The 20,921-nt window shown below is 36.5% G+C and overlaps 2 protein-coding genes across 7 annotated transcripts in view; both read right to left on the bottom strand.

The window, feature by feature from the left end:
* The window catches only part of LOC122500710 (sorting nexin-17), a 379,406-nt gene that overhangs the window by 39,086 nt on the left and 319,399 nt on the right, over window positions 1-20,921 (bottom strand). The window contains exon 8 of one of the 5 annotated variants that reach the window (XR_006301507.1): window positions 985-1,049. The exons of the other annotated variants lie outside the window; for them this stretch is intronic. The gene's annotated coding sequence lies outside the window, so the exon portion shown is untranslated. The remainder of the gene's footprint in view (window positions 1-984; window positions 1,050-20,921) is intronic. 5 annotated transcript variants of the gene reach the window in all.
* Window positions 4,423-16,433, bottom strand: LOC122500713. 2 transcript variants are annotated; one of them, XM_043609779.1, is made up of 3 exons: window positions 15,085-16,433; window positions 4,796-4,884; window positions 4,423-4,638 (listed from the first exon to the last, which is right to left on the bottom strand). In XM_043609779.1, exons 1-3 carry the CDS (start codon window positions 15,266-15,268, stop codon window positions 4,627-4,629), a joined length of 285 nt encoding a protein of 94 aa, XP_043465714.1. In that variant the 5' UTR covers window positions 15,269-16,433; the 3' UTR covers window positions 4,423-4,626. Both variants share the same exon structure in this region; 1 of them encodes a protein (XP_043465714.1).

The raw sequence follows: 20,921 nt of genomic DNA, 5'->3' as shown, positions 1-20,921 counted from the left end.
TACAAAGATTAAAACTTTTGTATTGCATCCTAAAAGTCAGCTTTTCCACAAAAAATAATTGCACCATGTGCACTGGAGGCATATGTCATTGATAACTGTGAAGTAAATTAAGTTATGTTCGCATATCATCACGCAGAGTACGGTGTACCGGTATTGTACTTGTATCGTACGAATATGCTGTATTTTCATAAATGACAGTACAATGTATTGGTATTATACTAGCCTCATACTTTTATGGAGTACTTATATCTTATAATTTTAGTCGTACGACATACCGTCGTTATACCGTCGTACCAATACGTACATACTTAATTATTTTGTATAGGTACAATACGAGCATAATCTCAGTACGCCGTACTGGAAAAGGACGATCAGTACGCTTGCGGCTATCTGGGTACCTGTATTTAATTTGACACTATGTGTCACAAAATCCTTCTATTCTGGTTCTTTAAAAAACTTACATGATTTTGTTCCAACAATATTGTAAATTAAAGGAAATGAATTTATCATTCGGCAATAATATTATTAAATGTGAAAGAAATTAACAAGCTCTCCGAACCAATTTCTCACTTAAGCATCTTTTAATTTCATGTATCGATAGTACAACTGTCCTAATACAAAAACCTGCTTTTTTGAAAAATATTTTCGAAATCAATTAACAATTTCAAAATTATCAAAGAACTCAGGAAAAAGTAATATATATAAAAGTAAGTAATATAAATATAATAATATAATATTATAATAATAATATATTATATTATAATTATTAATATATTATATTTTTATTATTTATTATTATATTATATTATTATAATATTATATAATATTATATAGTAAGTAATATATATTGCGTGTGAGCAATATGTCAGACATTATGCGCGCATTTTGCTAGGTTTTTTTTACATTTCTTATAAATATTCTATAGCTGAACGCTGTCATGCTGCAAACTTCGCTAAATATAAAAAATTATAGGCTGAACCATACCCTTTTAAATGAGACCTGAACCAAATTCATCCCAGGCACCCTGAGAGTAGGATGTTTGTTTATATCTAGAGGTGAAAGAAGAAAATTGGATTTGAAATTTAAAATTTAGTACATTTCAATCAAAAATGCTGCTATTTTAGGTTTTCGTGGTCGATAATTACACGGAGAAAAATAAATAGTAATAATTATACTATTTTCGATGAAAAATTACTACTTTCAAGTAGTAATTTTAAAACTGTTCAAGAAATAGTAACTTTTGCTCGCTTTCAAAAAATTTTTACTTTTTTAAGAAAGTATAATTTACTTCAAGGAATCTAAATTTTATTAAAAGCCGAGTAATATTTAAAATATCCCGAGCAATTAATGCTCTGAGCGAAGCAACTTTTATTACGAATCAGGGCAATTATTACTATTTCGTAAAGATTTTTACTTGGAAAAGTAGTAATCCGTACCCACACAATGACGCGCGTCACACCGACGGGTGAAACGAATGCCGGCGCGCCTGCGCGTCTGTCCACGTCGTGACGAAAAAATTGCTGGTGTAGAGAGCTATATTTTGTCGTTTTATTTTAATAAATTAAAATAAAATAATCAATGCGTTCAAAAAATATTTTTTCAAGTAATTAACACTCTACATGTGTATTATTATTCATAAGCTTCACTCTTTTACTATATTCATATTTACAATTATTAACAACTTAACATATCGGAAAATCTTAACATCTATACAGATTCGAACAACTAACTTGCATAACTTACCTAACTTACATCTAATGCAACCTAAAATCGCACGCATTTACACCAAGCCTCTTGGCTACTCATTCGCTATGGGAAAAAAATTCTGTTATCCGCATATATCCCTTTCCCATGTAGAACGTAACATTACAGTAATATTACCCGATAAAATTACTGTAACATTATAGTCATATTAAAATGTCCGCCTGATGGTAATATTATCCATCAATATTACAGTAACATTACAGTAATATTATGCGGTAATATTTCTGTAACATTACTGTAATATTACATACTTAAGAAAAAATTGGAAAAAGTTTATTTTCTAACGATAAAATAAAAAAAATTTCTTGTTTATTCATTAGATATGCATTTCACAGCCATTTTCATTTACTTAACATGCTCGTGTAATATTACTGTAACTTGACTATGTTTATTTACATAAGCTACTGAATTAAAATATAAACATTAATAATAATAATGCAAGAATAATTTTTTTTTATTAAGGGTTACGATAAAAACAATACAGAAAAATACAACAGATACAAAAATAGTGCTATAAAATGTCCATATGAAAAAACGTCCCTCCTTTCTTCCTCGCCTCAAAGGACTATCGGAACCGCTCTCGCAATACTTCAGAAGTCAGGGTCAAAGGCGACATTTAGCCGAGTTTCGGCTCTCTACTAATTACCAGCCTGGGTTTTTTGTTCAGTCTATTTATCTAAGTCCTTCTTTTTCTCTCTAAGGATTTGTTCCACGTATCGTTGCACTTCTTCCCAATTTTCTTCGGTTTTTATCATCTTTGAGATAATGTTTTCGGGTGTCACTTGACCAAGAAGTATCTCTAGCTGCATTCTTTTGTTGGTCCATCTTACACAGTGAAAGAAGGTGTGCTCTACGTCGTTTTTGTTGCTGTCTCCATAAATACAATCTGAATCTCTTACTTTAGCTATTTTATGTAGATAGGATTTAAAATACCCGTGGCCACTCAGAAACTGGGTTAAATAATAATTTGTTTCCCCCATCTTGCGATTTATCGACTCGTCCAGCCGACTGATAAGTCTATGAGTCCATCTGCCTCTGTCTTCATTTGCCCATCATTCTTGCCAGGTCTCCATGGATTCTTTTTTTTCTAATCTCCGTGCTTCATTTAGTCCTTCCTTCGCTTTGTTTTCACGGATACTTCTTCTCTCTGCTACCATGAGATCTATTGGTGTGGTGCCTGTTATCACCATGATTGCCGGCTCAGAGACCGTGCAGTACGAACACGCCACTCTGAGTGCTCCAGTCCAGTACTTTTTCATTTTTAGTACTTTCGCAAACAGCTCTGCTTCATATAACAGGATGGAGTTAGTCACTGACATCAAGATACGTATCTTGTTTTCAGTAGGGCCACCTACGTTGCTCATCAATTTACAAAGGGTTAGTATTATTTTTGCGGCCTTGTCCGTTATAGCGACGATGTGGTCGTAGAACGTCATTTTACAGTCGAGCTTTATTCCAAGGTATTTCACTGACCTAAGACTACTGATTTTTTCTTCTCCTACTACGAATGGAACCTCCAATGCTATTCGTTTTCTGGTGAGAAGCACGATTTCAGTTTTCTGGATGGTGAAAGTGAAGCCGTGTTCCTCTATCCACGGTTGGATTCTCCTCATCAATTGGTTCAGCTTCATCGTGGCCGTCTCTATATCTCGGGCAGAGATGATGGCAGCGAGGTCGTCTGCGTATCCGACCAGTATGGTGTCCTCCGGGGTTTCAGTCTTTAGTATTCCGTCGTAGGTGATGTTCCACAGGTCAGGTCCAAGGATTGAACCCTGCGCCGCTCCAGCTGTTATGTTCTTTTGACGTTCTCCTTCGGTGGTCTCGTAGAGTAACACTCTGTCTTGCAGATAACTATTAAGTATTCTTAACAGGTATCTTGGCAACCTGAAATCTTCCTTTCGGGCCTTCCGCATATTTGTCCATCTCATGGAGTTGAAGGCGTTTTTGACGTCAAAGGTTACAAGCATAACTACCTTTCGGGAGAAATGGTTCACCTGTTGGGCCGCACAGTGGGACTTTTTGCATTTTTTTTTGTCAAAATCTAATATCTCGCGATAGAATGAACCAAAATGAGTGATTCTTGGATTAAAATAAAGCTAGATAAATACAAAATAAGAAAAAATTATAGAGAAGCTTTTTTTTAATTTTCCTTCTCCAGGAAACATTCGAGAAGTTAGCAATTTAAATAAAAAAACGACAAATTGAAGTATACAGACCAAACAAATTTGTGAAACTTTACAAAACTCGTTAATGGTAAGCTTCTAAGGTCGCTAGATTAAAATATGAATGAAACTGTAACTTTCAAAATGGCGAATACAATATGGCGGACTAAAATCTTAAAAAATAATCGATTTCTTCAAAACTTGGTTTTTAGATGTTTTTTGGGTCGTAGAATATAAATATAACATTCAAATTGAGAAATTCAACATGGCGGATCCAATATGGCGGACTGAATTCCAAAAAAATACTCGATTTTTACCAAACTTAGTTTTTAGATGTTTGTTGGGCCGCAGAATATAAATATAATATTCAAATAGAGAAATTCAATATGGCAGATCCAAAATGGCGAACTAAATTCCCCAAAAATACTCGATTTTTAAGAAACTTGCTTTTTACATGATTTTTGAGTAACATAATTAACTTTGTAAACATGTTTATTATAATTTGTTAACAGAAGATAAATAATTAACCTACAAACTTTTATAAAACTCTAAATGCACTTTCAATGAATACTTTAAACTTAGAAACCTAATCACATATGCGTTAGTACAAATTATCATAAGAGAATTTTAAGGCCTTGTCTTCTCCTTTTTCAGTCCTCTGACGAGTATCCATCACGTTCTGAATTCTCGTCACTTTCGATTATATCTTCAACTATAATGTAAAAGCATTATAGATACAAAATCATTTTAATATAAAAGTGAATTTAAATTTTATATAGATTATTTTATAATCTCAATCTCGATTTTCTACAAATAATATTTATTTTACAAACATTTCCATTAAAACCTTATTAGAGCATTTTACTTACTTTCTTCGCTACATTTAACAAATCAGCTTTTATCCCAAAGTCATCAAATAGTCTTTTTTGAATTATTTTTTTCTGCTCGTTGAATTGCTCTATGAATAGATTATATTATTTATTAATCACTCTTATTTACTATTTATTTACTACTCAGAAAAAGTCTGTTATAATTATTATTATTATTATTATTATTATTATTATTATTATTATTATTATTATTATTATTATTATTATTATTATTATTATTTTTTTTTTTTTTTTGCTTAGGGAATTTTGGGAAATCTGTTTACAGATACCTTGGATTCCGCACTCCAAGGTTATGTGGGGTTGGTAAAATAAAAAAAAAGGGAATTTAAAAAAAAGGATAAATAAATAAATGTTATAATAAATTTAATAAACTGGCGACCTACTACCAGCCCGACCCACTAAAACCCGTAACCCTTCTTTTGGAGCCCTTTACCCTCCCTCGGAACTGTCGTAAGACTTTAGCCTTCGAGGGAGGCGCTCCAACTCTATCGCTGCTGCGACTTTGTTCTGTGTCTGCGGTTCTCCTGCGTCAATAGTTAAAAAATTTAAAACTATTTCAATATAAAAGCGGAATTAACAGCACAACAACAATAAAAAACAAAAATTTTAAGAAGTTTAAAAAGTCAAAAGATAAAATTATAAACGGATATATAAAAAAAAATAAAAATAAACGCGTATAAAATATTGAAAACATAAAATTGTACAAAGATGAATAAAAAAAACAAAACAAATTTAAAAAAAATGTATAGGGACAAATAAATCACAAAATAAATTAATAAAAAACAAACAAACAAATTAAAAGCTGTTTAAATTACGCTTTTTGGCGACCGTCGAGATCCTTCCTCGACATAACCGAGATTATGAAGTTCTCGACTTGCCGCCAATTCTCTTCCGACTGGGTCATCAGCGATACCATATTCTCCGGTGTAACTTGACTGTTTACACCTTCGAACATGGCCCGCCTCTCCAAGTCCCATTTTTTGCATGAGAAGAGGGTGTGCTCCGCGTTGTCCTCAGGGAACTGGCAATATGCACACACCTCGTTCTCGCGTAATTTAAAGCGACACAGGTACGAGTTAAAACACCCGTGACCTGTGAGCGCCTGAGTCAAATAATAGGAAACCTGACCGTGTTTCCTATTTATCCAGGTGGCGAGTGCCGGGATAAGGCGATAGGTCCATCGACCTTTTCCCTCACCATCCCATCTTTCCTGCCATCTTTCTATGAGCCTGTGCCTCGCTTCTTTGCGGATCAGGCCCTTGCTTGGTCTTAATTCCTCATCCCAGGAGCTGCTTTCTTTAGAAAAGAGAAACATTTCTTCCCTTTCCCTCGCCAAGAGATCTGCTGGCGGGACACTTGCAAGGACCTGCACAGCACTCGTAGATACCGTCTTATATGCAGAGATGATACGCGTTGTTATCGATCTCTGCGCCGACAGTATCTTTTCACAGATGGTAACACATCTTTTACTCCTCAGGGATGGGGCCCACGCTGGTGCTGCATAGAGCATTTTAGCGTGGGCGACACTCGCCACCAGTCTTCTTTTTTGTTCACGGGGTCCGCCAACATTTGGCATTAACCGTGAAAGATTAGCCGCACACTCGATCGCCTTATTAGACGCCGTAGCCATGTGGTGGTGGAAGTTTAACCTTCCATCCAACTCCACACCAAGGTATTTAATTTGTTTACTCCACTTGACCTCGAATCCGTCTATCACGATTCGTGGGAGCTCATAACCACGTCTGTCTGTGACTAGCAGTGCCTCGGTCTTTTCCAGGGCCATTTCAAGACCTCTGGTATCCAGCCAGCTTTTTGCTAGTCGCAGACATTCGTTCACCAATGTCCCAAGAGCCTCCTCACTCTCGGCAGTGCACACGAACAACGCGTCGTCCGCAAAGCCGATGATCATCGCACCTTCGGGCAGATCCATTCGCAGAAAATCATCGTAAGATACATTCCATACAAATGGACCCACCCTCGAGCCTTGAGGAGCCCCACGCTGCATCTCTTCCCTGAGAGTACAGGTGTCTCCCTCATATATAACCCACCTGTCGCTAAGATAATTATCCATTATCCGCAACAAGTAGGGCGGCATGTTTTTCTTTTCCATCGACTCGATGAGATCTTTCCATCTTGCGGAATTAAACGCGTTGCGTATGTCAATTGCTACCAACGCGCAGAAGCTCTTCTTTTTCCCAGGTCCCAATTTGTTTTTTCCTGCTTTGGCTATGTCCACAACTGCCTGGATGGCATCAACTGTGGACTTGCCTTTACGGAAACCAAATTGGTAATCGGATAGACGATTCTCTTCGGTCAAGTGGCCCTGCATTCTCTGGAGAACCATATCCTCTAGAAGTTTACCCATCGTATCTAGCAGGCATATAGGCCTGTACGATGAAACCTTATCTAGAGGTTTTTCACCTTTCCTTAGGAGGACTAACCTCTGTCGCTTCCAGTCGCGGAAGAACTCTCCTCTCTCAAGGCAAAGATTGAAGCATCGAAGCAGAATCTGGGGTGAAGTGTCGATTACCAACTTTAGGATCTCGTTACTTATCCCATCGATTCCAGGCGCCTTGCCTGTTTTTAATCTTTTGCCTGCTTTTTCAGTTCACTAAGTGTGAAGAGTTCTTCCTCTTCGACCTTGCAAAAACTCCAGTCCCTTCTAAGGTATGGTTCTGCAGGAGGAAACAAAGAACTTATTATCTTTCTGACCCAATCGGGATTGTCCAGGCCGGGGGTCTTTTGCCTCGTCACTAATTTCTTAGTTACGATTTTAAAAGCCAGACCCCATGGGTCCTTATCGACCTCCTCGATTAGGTCCTTCCAGCTACGGCGTCGCGACTTGCGGATCTCTTTCTTGAGGTCCTTTTTCGCCTCCTTGAAAGCCTCTTTCAGCAAGGGATCTCCCTTAGAACGGGTATATGTCCTTCTTGCTTTGAGGCATTCCTTTCTCAAGGAGGACAGTTTTTCTGACCACCAGTGCAAGGATTTTTTCCTTGGAAAGGCGCCTTTGCGACGTGGCATCGACGCATTGCAAGCGGTGACGATTATATTTCGCACCGCTCGCACCTCTCCATTTAGACTTTTCGGCCTCCTCACCCAACCAGAATCCTCAATTAAGATAGATTCTTTTAGGGACCGGCTGAACTTCTCCTTGTCGAGTTTCTTAATGTTCCACGAGAAGGTTTTGCGACTAGGAGCTTCCTGTCTCTTTCCTCCTCGTGTGTCTCCCATTGAGACTGAGAACTCAATGTACTGGTGGTCACTTGCTGTATATTCCTCAGAGACCCGCCAGTCGCTTATGCGGCTAAATATATTAGACGATGCTATCGTTAGATCTATTATCGATCCGATCGCACCTCGTCTAAACGTCCATGTTTTTCCCCGGTTTACAACTAATAAATCGTTCTTGGAGATCATTTCTCCAATCAGAATTCCTCTCTTGTCGAGCCTCGTCTCACCCCACTCTGGCGACTTTGCATTAAAATCGCCAGTGATGATGACATCCAGCTTGGATTCTATGAGGCTCGATTCTAGGTCTTCTATATTGGCTTCGAAGGTGGTCAGCGGGTCGCTGGGTGAGAAGTAGCAGCTATACATACGTATGTTAGCCACCTCTATCCACACAAACCCGCTGCTTGTCTCCAAGAACTTGTCAACCCGCAATTCTGGGTTGCACAGCTTGATGGCGGCTCTCTTCGCCTTATCCTGATACCAAGGTGCGAGGTCGCTTCCTTGATACTGCTCACTGCAGAACAGGATATCCACCTCATTTTCCCTAGCTGTTTGCATCAGGAGCACCTGTGCATCCTTACTTGTATGCAGGTTGACTTGAAGGAGCTTTAAGGATTTGCCCTTTTAAGTTTCTCCAGTTCCTCCTTGTAAACCGGGCAGGAAATTCTTCCAGGGATATGGTTGACTTCCGTTTTTCCCAAATCTGTACACGTTATGCACTTTGGCATAACCAAATTACCATATTAGTACACTTTTTGGAGAAGTGTCCCGCTTCGCCGCATCTCCGACAGTTTTTTGTTCTGTCGGGGCCCTTGCAAATTCGGGTCACGTGTCCATAGGCTAGGCACTTTTGACATCTTGTCACTTCTAAGTGCGTTCGGATGGATGCATTTATCCAGCCAATACGCACTTTGCCCAGCTTAAGCAGACTCTCGCTGTCCGTTTCATTCAAGCGTACTAGTGCCACTTTCGTACCACCAAAACGTGTCAGAAGTCGGCAAGTCACCTCTAATTCGGGCTTTTGCAACTTCTGCTTTAAGACGGTTAAAACGTCCTCCTCTAAAGTTGTTTCGACAAGATCCCGAATTTCGAGGGTCTTTTTACTGACAAGAGCCGTAACATTATTATTATTATTATTATTATTATTATTATTATTATTATTATTATTATTATTATTATTATTATTTTTTTTTTTTTTTTTTTTTTTGCTTAGGGACTTTTGGGAAATCTGCCTACAGATACCTTGGATTCCGCACTCCAAGGTTATGTAGGGTTGGTATGATAAAACAAAAGGAAATATAAAAAAAAGAAAAATAAATCTATAAAAAATTAAATTTAATACACTGGCGACCTACTACCAGCCCGACCCACTAAAACCCGTAACCCTTCTTCTGGAGCCCTTTACCCTCCCTCGGAACTGTCGTAAGACTTTAGCCTTCGAGGGTGGCGCTCCAACTCTGTCGCTAATGCGACTTTCTGCTTTTCTCTGCGGTTATCCTGCGTTAATAGTTAAAAATTTAATACTATTTCACTATAAAGCGGAACTAACAGCACAACAATAATTAAAAATAACAAATGTGTAATTAAGTGTAAAAAGTCAGAAGATAAAATTATAAACGGATATATAAAAAAAAGAAAAAATAAACGCGTATAAAAAATTCAAAAAACATAAAACTGTACAAAGATGAATAAAAAACACAAACAATTAAAAAATGTATAAGGACAAATAAATCACAAAATAAATTAATAAAAAACAAACGAACAAAATTAAAAGCTGTTTAAATTACGCTTTTTGGCGGCCGTCGAGATCCTTCCTCGACATAACCGAGATTATGAAGTTCTCGACTTGCCGCCAATTCTCCTCTGACTGGGTCATCAGCGATACCATGTTCTCCGGTGTAACTTGACTGTTTACACCTTCGAACATGGCCCGCCTCTCTAAGTCCCATTTCTTGCATGAGAAGAGGGTGTGCTCCGCGTTGTCCTCAGGGAACTGGCAATATGCACACACCTCGTTCTCGCGTAATTTAAAGCGACACAGGTACGAGTTAAAACACCCGTGACCTGTGAACGCCTGAGTCAAGTAATAGGAAACCTGACCGTGTTTCCTATTTATCCAGGTGGCGAGTGCCGAGATAAGGCGATAAGTCCATCGACCTTTTTCCTCACCATCCCATCTTTCTTGCCATCTTTCTATGAGCCTGTGCCTCGCTTCTTTGCGGATCAGGCCCTTGCTTGGTCTTAATTCCTCATTCAAGGAACTGCTTTCTTTAGAAAAGAGAAACATTTCTTCCCTTTCCCTCGCCAAAAGATCTGCTGGCGGGACACTTGCAAGGACCTGCACAGCACTCGTAGATACCGTCTTATATGCAGAGATGATACGCGTTGTTATCGATCTCTGCGCAGACAGTATCTTTTCACAGATGGTCACACATCTTTTACTTCTCAGGGATGGAGCCCACGCTGGTGCTGCATAGAGCATTTTAGCGTGGGCGACACTCGCCACCAGTCTTCTTTTTTGTTCACGGGGTCCGCCAACATTTGGCATTAGCCGTGAAAGATTAGCCGCACACTCGATCGCCTTATTTGACGCCGTAGCCATGTGGTGGTGGAAGTTTAATTTCCCATCTAACTCCACACCAAGATATTTAATTTGCTTACTCCACTTGACCTCGAATCCGTCTATCACGATTCGTGGGAGCTCATAACCACGTCTGTCTGTGACCAGCAGTGCCTCGGTCTTTTCCAGGGCCATTTCAAGACCTCTGGTATCCAGCCAGCTTTTAGCTAGTCGCAGACATTCGTTCACCAATGTCCCAAGAGCCTCCTCACCTTCGGCAGTGCACACGAATAACGCGTCGTCCGCAAAGCCGATGATCACCGCACCTTCGGGCAGATCCATTCGCAGAAAATCATCGTAAGATACATTCCATACAAATGGACCCACCCTCGAGCCTTGAGGAGCCCCACGCTGCATCTCTTCCTTGAGAGTGCAGGTGTCTCCCTCATATATAACCCACCTGTCGCTAAGATAATTATCCATTATCCGCAACAAGTAGGGCGGCATGTTTTTCTTTTCCATCGACTCGATGAGATCTTTCCATCTTGCGGAATTAAACGCGTTGCGTATGTCAATTGCTACCAACGCGCAGAAGCTCTTCTTTTTCCCAGGTCCCAATTTGTTTTTTCCTGCTTTGGCTATGTCCACAACTGCCTGGATGGCATCAACCGTGGACTTGCCTTTACGGAAACCAAATTGGTGATCGGATAGACGATTCTCTTCGGTCAAGTGGCTTTGCATTCTCTGCAGAACCATATCCTCTAGAAGTTTACCCATCGTATCTAGCAGGCATATAGGCCTGTACGATGAAACCTTATCTAGAGGTTTTTCACCTTTCCTTAGGAGGACTAACCTCTGTCGCTTCCAGTCGCGGAAGAACTCTCCTCTCTCAAGGCAAAGATTGAAGCATCGAAGCAGAATCTGGGGTGAAGTGTCGATTACCAACTTTAGGATCTCGTTACTTATCCCATCGATTCCAGGCGCCTTGCCTGTTTTTAATCTTTTGCCTGCTTTTTGCAGTTCACTAAGTGTGAAGAGTTCTTCCTCTTCGACTTTGCAAAAACTCCAGTCCCTTCTAAGGTATGGTTCCGCAGGAGGAAACAAAGAATTTATTATCTTTCTGACCCAATCGGGATTGTCCAGGCCGGGGGTCTTTTGCCTCGTCGCTAATTTCTTAGTAACGATTTTAAAAGCCAGACCCCATGGGTCCTTATCGACTTCCTCGATTAGGTCCTTCCAGCTATGGCGTCGCGACTTGCAGATCTCTTTCTTGAGGTTCTTTTTTGCCTCCTTGAAAGCCTCTTTTAGCAAGGGATCTCCCTTAGATCGGGTATATGTCCTTCTTGCTTTGAGGCATTTCTTCCTCAAGGAGGCTAGCTCCTCTGACCACCAGTGCAAGGATTTTCTTACGGGAATGGCGCCTTTGCGTGGTATTGACGCATTGCAAGCGGTGACTATCATGTTTCTCACCGCTCGCACCTTCCCATCCAGACTGCTCGGCCTTTTCACCCAGCCCAAGTCCTCAATCAAAAGGGATTCTCTTAGGGACCGGCCGAACTTTTCCTTGTCGAGTCTCTTCATATTCCACGAGGAGGTTTTGCGACTAGGAACATCCTGTCTTTTTTCTCCTCGTGTGCTTCCCATCGAGACTGAGAACTCAATGTACTGGTGGTCACTTGCGGTATATTCCTCTGAGACCCGCCAGTCGCTTATGCGGCTAAATAGTTTAGACGATGCGATCGTTAGATCTATAATTGATCCGATCGAACCTCGTCTAAAAGTCCATGTATTGCCTCGGTTCACAGCTAATAAGTCGTTTCTGGAGATCATTTCTCCAATACGAATTCCTCTCTTGTCGAGTCTCGTCTCACCCCACTCTGGCGACTTTGCGTTAAAATCGCCAGTGATGATGACATCCAGCCTGGATTCTGTGAGGCTCGCTTCTAGGTCTTCGATATTGGCTTCGAAGTTTGTCAATGGGTCGTTGGGTGAGAAGTAGCAGCTATACATACGTATATTAGCTACCTCTATCCACACGAACCCACTGCTCGTCTCCAGAAACTTGTCAACCCGCAATTCTGGGTTGCACAGCTTTATGGCGGCTCTCTTCGCCTTATCCTGATACCAAGGGGCGAGGTCGCTTCCTTGATACTGCTCACTGCAGAACAGGACATCGACCTTATTTTCCCTTGCCGTTTGCATTAGGAGCAACTGTGCATCCTTACTTGTATGCAGGTTAACCTGCAAAAATTTTAAGGATTTGCCTTTTTAATCTTTTGCAGTTCTTCCCAGTAAACCGGGCAGGCTCTCTTTCCGGACTCATGATTTGTTTCTGGCTTTCCCAGGTCCAAGCATGTAAGGCACTTCGGCTTAACGTTACAGCTCTTCGCGAGGTGTCCCTCTCCGCCGCATCTCCGACAGTTTTTACTTCTGTCGGGGCCTTTGCAGAATAGGGTTCTGTGTCCGTAACCTAGGCACTTTTGGCACCTAATTACTTCAACATGCTCACGAATTGGAGCGTTTATCCAGCCGATTTTGATTCGGCCAAGTTTAAGCAGAATGTCACTTTCTGCTTCTGCTAAGCGGATTAGAGCCACCTTAGTACTTCTAAAGCGCGTCAAAAGGTGGCACTCTATCTTCAGATCAGGTTTGCCCAGCTTATCTCTCAGAACTGAAATCACCTCATCCTCCGTCGTGGTTTCATCCAGCTCCTTGATCTCAAGAGACCTTTTATTTACGAGAGCAGTGACGTCGCATGGCAAGGCGCCATGCAGAGCCGAGGACAGTGCTTCCGCAAACTTCAAGGTGTCTCCACCCTTTTTCACTATCACAAGAACCTCCTGTTTAAAGGTTCTCCTGATTTTATGAATTACGGTACCAGTGTCTTCTGGTTTAATCTTTGCTTTTATCAGCGGCAAGATACCCTCATAAGATTTTGGGTCTCTTGCCGTGATCTTTACCGCTTCCGTGGTTCTAAGCTTCAAAGGGTGTTTTGGGAGCTCTTTTTTCTCGCCTGGGGGCTTTTTTCTTGGAGCCCGTTCCCTTCTCTTTCCAATAACCTTAAAGCCGTCCTCATTGTCCGCTCCGTCTTTTAATACGGTCTCAGCATACGTCTTGCTGGGACTACTTGAGGGCGCCTCTTTTGCTCCAACTAGCGACTCAGAATTAAGCTGTGGAGCATCCTTTCGCTTAATCCTCTTTCCGCTCCGAGTTACTTGTTGAGGACTCTTATCCGGGCTTACACCTTCTCTGGGGCGCTTACTCACCTTCTTTTCCTTATTAGAATCTGTAGCTGCTGCACTATCAAGAGTTGCAGCAGCACTCCTCTTTTGCCTTGGAGTTCCCACAGTTGAAATCCGTGGCTCCTGATCTCTGAACGGTTCAGGGATAAAACGCAGATTCCTACAAATTGTTAAGAACGCACTCTCCAAAACCGCCACGCCATCCTGGATGTCGCGACTGACGTTCTTTTGGCGCTTGAATGCCTGGTGCACGCTCTTAAAAATCCCGGGAATAGCCAGGAACTGATTTGCGACATTTGATTCGTAGCATGTCAGCTGGCTATCTATTTGGCTCCCTCCAAATCCTTGGAGCCATCTGCACCGACTATCGGGGCTTGCACCCGATCAGAATCGGTGGTGGGATTACCCTCTTTCGAGGTACCTACTTGGAGTATTTCATTAAAAATTTTGTCCATTTCATTCATTTTTTTATTTCTTTGTTTATTATTATTATTATTATTATTATATTATTATTATTATTATTATATTATTATTATTATTATATTATTATTATTATTATATATTATTATTATTATTATTATTATTATTATTATTATTATTATTAGTATTATTATTATTATTATTATTATTATATTATTATTATTATTATTATTATTATTATTATTATTATTATTATTATTATTATTATTATTATTATTATTATTATTATTATTATTATTATTATTATTATTATTATTAGTATTATTATTATTATTATTATTATTATTATTTATTATTATTTATTATTATTATTATTATTATTTATTATTATTATTATTATTATTATTATTATTATTATTATTATTATTATTATTATTATTATTATTATATTATTATTATTATTATTATTATTATTATTATTATTATTATTATTATTATTATTATTTATTATTATTATTATTATATTATTATTATTATTATTATTATTATTATTATTATTATTATATAATTTGTTATTTATTATTATTATATTATTATTATTATTATTATTATTATTATTATTATTATTATATATATAATTTGTTATTTATTATACGTTATTTAATTTTTTTTTAGCAAATTATAAGGTTTGTTATATTTTAGAAGAATGATATATTGAATATTTTCTTAGTGCATTTTTTAATTTAAAATTGTTTAACTCAAACTCTAAATGATGTAGTTTTTTCTTCTTGCTAAAAAATAATCGATCTTACCTTTCAAATGTACTTTCATATCCCATTGTCTTATTTCTTCTTTGTTTCTGTAAGCAAGGTGTAAAAGATGCTCAAAGCTTTTAATCTCACAGTGCAAAAGTCCTAGGCCTAATTGTAAGAAGGGAGTAATTGGAGCGAAGTCATCCTTTAAGTTTCCGAAACTATGTGCTGTTCGATTACACATGGGACATCTGCATGTAGCCTTATTTCCAGTTATAGTATTAACACACTTGCCATCAAATAAAGTTTTAGTAACGTGAAAAGTAACTTTAACTCGACTTCCATTTCGGTTTTTAAATGTATGAGGTTTTAATGTATCAATTTCTTTGCTCAATCTACTATATTCTTTTATTGTATTTGTTTCGTCTTCTTTTTCAACTGCAACACGCAATGGACGACAAAATCTAATACTTTGCGGGGTAGGATTTAACCATGAGTATTCAGAAGATTGACTTTTGAACTGTATAACAATTAAGCTGCTGATAAATAAAGATTGTTAAGAGTTAAAGTTCTCGTTACTAGGATCATCGTACTGTTGGTGAGGATTAAGATGCCCAGAAGAACTATCGAATCCTAAAGTAGCAATTAGTTGTAAATCTCGCAAACAATGATCATCCCAATTCACTGCAACAGCATCGCATAATCTTACAACAGTCTTATTTAGAATTTCTTGTAAAGGAACAGAAACTTCGATTTCAGAAACATTGTATTGACCATTTTCTAATTGACATTCAACCATCGATTTATGTAGAATATTATAGCAAGGATACAAATTGGCATTTTTACTTAAACAGTCAGTTACTAGAGCATTGTAAGTATTCTTACTAAAATTATTTTCTAAATAAAAATCTAAAGCAGTTTCACTAGAATGCCGTATAATCCTGTTAACATTGTCCTTTTCGATTTCCTTGTCAATTTTTATTTCGTGAGTTTCATTTTTTGCATTTAATCTTAGTGCCAATTCCAAAACTTCTGAATTATTTTCAGCTAATGTAATTAACTCGTAGGCCCGTCTATATTTTGTACTTACTGATGCATTTTCAACAGTAGCTCGTTTCCGACCACAATTTTTGCGTAATCTTGGTTTCTTTTTTGGACGTCCAGGTTTATTTTCATTAATATTTTCTTTATCCATCTTAAAAAGTTATAAGAAAATAATATTCTCTTAAAGGCAACAAAATAATTACAAAAAGCATTAATAAGAACGATATTTACCTTCAGCAAAGTTGCATAGTAATTTCTAAAAACTCAAAAACTATTTATAAATAAAAGAGATTTGTATACTTAAAGGTTAACAGATTTGTTTTATTAAAAACAACAGAAGGGTGTTTTTTAAGGAAACTTTTGAATTTTTGCTTACTTCAATTAGTTAATATTTACTTTTACACTTTACAATTAATATTAATTGTAAGTTTAAAAAAAATCTCTAAGAATAATGTCAAGGACAAATTTTTAAGAAATTAATATTTGATGCTGCTTCTGCAATAATAGTACGAACGCGGATAGACACTTGATCTATCTCTAAAACAGAAAAATATCAAGTTTGGGGAAAATCCAAACACTTTTTGAATGCTTATTTCATAATATTAGGTCCACAGTATTAAATTTATCCATTTGAATATTATATTTACATTCTACGACCCAGAAATCATGTAAAAAGCAAGTTTCTTAAAAATCGAGTATTTTTGGGGAATTTAGTCCGCCATTTTGGATCTGCCATATTGAATTTCTTTATTTGAATATTATATTTATATTCTGCGGCCCAACAAACATCTAAAAACTAAGTTTGGTAAAAATCGAGTATTTTTTTGGAATTCAGTCCGCCATATTGGATCCGCCATGTTGAATTTCTCAATTTGAATGTTATATTTATATTCTACGACCCAAAAAACATCTAAAACCAAGTTTTGAAGAAATCGATTATTTTTTAAGATTTTAGTCCGCCATATTGTATTCGCCATTTTGAAAGTTACAGTTTCATTCATATTTTAATCTAGCGACCTTAGAAGCTTACCATTAACGAGTTTTGTAAAGTTTCACAAATTTGTTTGGTCTGTATACTTCAATTTGTCGTTTTTTTATTTAAATTGCTAACTTCTCCAATGTTTCCTGGAGAAGGAAAATTGAAAAAAAGCTTCTCTATAATTTTTTCTTATTTTGTATTTATCTAGCTTTATTTTAATCCAAGAATCATTTATTTTGGTTCATTCTATCGCGAGATATTAGATTTTGACAAAAAAAAATTCAAAAAGTCCCACTGTGGGCCGCTTCGAATACCTTGATCACCTCTTGGACAGCGTCGATTGTTGATCGTCCCTTTCTGAAGCCAAATTGCATTTCAGACAAATCTATTGCCTTCCTGATTGACTCCGTTATTCGTGGTTTTAATAACTTTTCCAGGAGCTTCCCTGACGAATCCAGCATACAAAGAGGTCTGAATGCCGAAGGTGATTTAGGGTCACCCTTTCCTTTATTTAAAAGAACAAGTCTCTGTTTCATCAAAGCCTTAGGGAATGTTCCTGCCTTCAAAATCTTATTATTATTATAATTATTATTCTTAGATTTCTTATTCTGATTTTGTACAAAATAAAAAAGAATTATTTCAATAAATGTTAGAAATAATTTTATACAAATCTAGAATTGCACATTTTAATATATAAAACTTTGGACTATATAGTATTATAATCTTAATGACTTTGACTTCAGGCAACGATCGGTGCACATGACAGTAGTGACGTCATCACACACACACACACACACAGGTCTATAGTAGTAGTGGTACGGATTACTACTTTTTCGAGTAAAAAGTTCGCTCTGCAATAGTAAAAGTTGTTTATTGCAGAAGTAATTTTTATTTTCCGAGTACAAATTATTAGAAGTTCTACGAGCAACATTTATAACACATCGAATGTAAAAAGTAATACAAAATTTTATAAAATTTACAATGACGATGTAAAAATTAAAATTCTTAAAGCAATTTTTAAAAGTGACTAATGTAGGGGAGAGTGGTCCTAAGTTTGCCGCCTAAACAAATTGGTCGAAAATAGTAACAAAATGAAATTTAATCACTTCGGCAAGTATATAATATATATATATTAGTGTTCAGAGATCGTTTTGCTATAATTTTGTGGTATTTAGAACGTTATAGAATGGCTTTTGTAGTCTTAATACAATAAATAGTGAAAAGCTACATTTTGGACATTTCAGAAATAGCGGTCCTAAGTTGGCCACCCCCTGGTCCTAAGTTGGCCACCACTTTTTTCGCTTGTGATTAAGGAAGAAATGCATATTCTTTTCAATTACGCAGAAATTTTTGCAAATTTGATACATTTAGGAGAATAAAAACGCATTATTTAACTATTTTTGTTTAGAAAATAAAGCATTGCTTTATTTCATTTATTTGCAGTGGTGGATGGCTGTAGAGACAGGCGTTTTTGTACTATGTCTTTTCTAATGTTTTTAAACCATTTTTTTGTTTTTTGTCTTTGTTTAATTCCTACGTTACACTTTTACGGTCTTTCTCGTGATGAAAAACACAAAAAAGAAGTAAAACATAAATAAAAACAAACAAAAACAATAGGTGGCCAACTTAGGACCACTGTAGATTTTTACAAGTTTCAAATTATTACGCTAATAAAAAAAATTTAATTAAAAAATCAACAGAACCTCTTATTACAACATTAAAAAAAGGAACTAACGCACACACTCATTTAGAAATTTTTAATTATTTATCTCTTGTAGCTGCTCTCGAAAAAACAAGAAAAATTAAATTTTTTTGGTCGTAAACAATAATATTGTCCTCACAATGCACAGAAGAATCTTAGATTATAATTAGGTCCATAAATTATATCATGGTTTATCAATATATCATACCACAAAATTATAGATTCGTCTAGTATACCATCTCTGAGAAATGCAGGGTGGCCAACTTAGGCCCACGCCCAACTTAGGACCACGCTCCCCTAATAATTACTATTAGTAATGTTTACTACCAGAAATAGTAATATTTACTTCATAAGAAGTACATTTTACTATAAATAGTAATTTTTAATATAAAAGTAGAATTATTACTATTCCATAGGAACTTTTACTAGAAACTCAGCACCATTTTTCTCTGTGTACGAATATGAAGTCAGATTTAAAAAATTTCAAATGGCAGATCCAATAAAGCAGACATATACAGATTTTAAATTCAGTAGATTTTTATGTCCAGCACATTGAATTCGACATTTAAAATTTTTAAAATATAAGTTCAGATTCGTAATTAGCTACCGCAAAAACTGTTGAAAAGGTTCAATGAAATAAAAAAGAAAAGAGACTATTTAAACACACAAAGGCTGTTTTCGGCACTCGCCCGAGTTAACTCCGGGTTAATGGTGATTGGTTAGACCAACAGAATGTTTTTGATGATTGGATAATATTTAACTTGGGGTTAACCCTGGGTGAGAGCCGAAAAGAGCCCAAAATACACTACCGTCCGTGAGTATCAGGACGCCCCTTTTTTCATGAGTGGAAAAATGCTTAAAACGTAGAAAATAAGAATGACAAAAATTTTTCGTATATTTTTCCTGAAAGCTAATGAAATTATGAAAAGACTGACACCTGATTGAAGAATTTCCGTTGACTATTCTGTCAGATACAGAAAAAAAACTGGATTCTGCATGCTTTTTGTAATTTTTTAATTTCTCGAAAACTAATTAACTTTTTTTAGCGTTCTTGGTCTTGTTTCATTCTCTATTCAATGTAGAATCTAAATTAATTAATGGTATTGTGATATAAATTTTTCCAAAAAAATTTGAAACTGTGAAAGTCGGATAAAAAAATTTTGAAAAACAGATTGACACTTTTTCAACAACAAAAAAAAATGTTTAAATTAAATAATTAAGTAATTAAAAAGCTTTTTTGAATTTGAGTATATCTATTAAATGAACATATTTTACATTGAACTTTTTGACACTTTAATATTCATGATAATTTTTTGAATTTTTTTAATTCTACTTTTACGGTTTCAAATTTTTTTGGAAAAATTTATTTCACAATACCAGTTAATAATTTAGATTCAACATTGAATAGAGATTGAAACAAGACCAAGAACGCTAAAAAAAGTTAATTAGTTTTCGAGAAATTAAAAAATTACGAAAGCATGCAAAATCCAGTATTTTTTCTGTATCTGACAGAATAGTCAACGAAAATTCTTCAATCAGGTGTCAGTCTTTTCATAATTTCATTAGCTTTCAGGAAAAAAATACGAAAAATTTTTGTCATTCTTATTTTCTACGTTTTAAGCATTTTTACACTCATGAAAAAAGGGGCGTTCTGAAACTCACGGACGGTAGTGTATATTGTTACAAAAGTAAAAGGTATTAAATGATCGACACGGTGTCATGAACTGGGGCGCTATTCTCGAAACAACACGAAACTCGTTCGTGTACGAACAAATTCGATGGGCAAGTTTCATGTACGAATCGAAAGTCTTATTCTCAAGCACCACTCGAAACAGCATTCGACTGTCGTTCGTATACGAATATGTTATACAGTGTTGCCGTCATCAACTTATAGTGACTTTCTTGTAGATTTCTAAATGTACCAATGATATTGGTCAAGTCAAGATATTGATCAAGTGGTTAAGGAAATTGTTGTCTTCTAAATTCAGCATTATGCTCCACTTCCATTATAAAATCAACAACAATTGAGTTTCCATGGGGCCTCATTCCTATAGATTCATCCTTTATTTAAAATAATAAATATTATCATTGATTATTGATAATAATTATTATTACTGCATCTATTAAATTGGCTTTCAGGATACCATTTTAAACAATTTAAGAGGGAAAAAT

The sequence above is a fragment of the Leptopilina heterotoma genome, unplaced genomic scaffold (genome assembly GCF_015476425.1).
Source record: "Leptopilina heterotoma isolate Lh14 unplaced genomic scaffold, ASM1547642v1 Lhet_190, whole genome shotgun sequence".
Classification (NCBI taxonomy): domain Eukaryota; kingdom Metazoa; phylum Arthropoda; class Insecta; order Hymenoptera; family Figitidae; genus Leptopilina; species Leptopilina heterotoma.
Note: the sequence above shows the minus strand (reverse complement) of the source record. Positions and strands in the feature narration are given on the sequence as shown.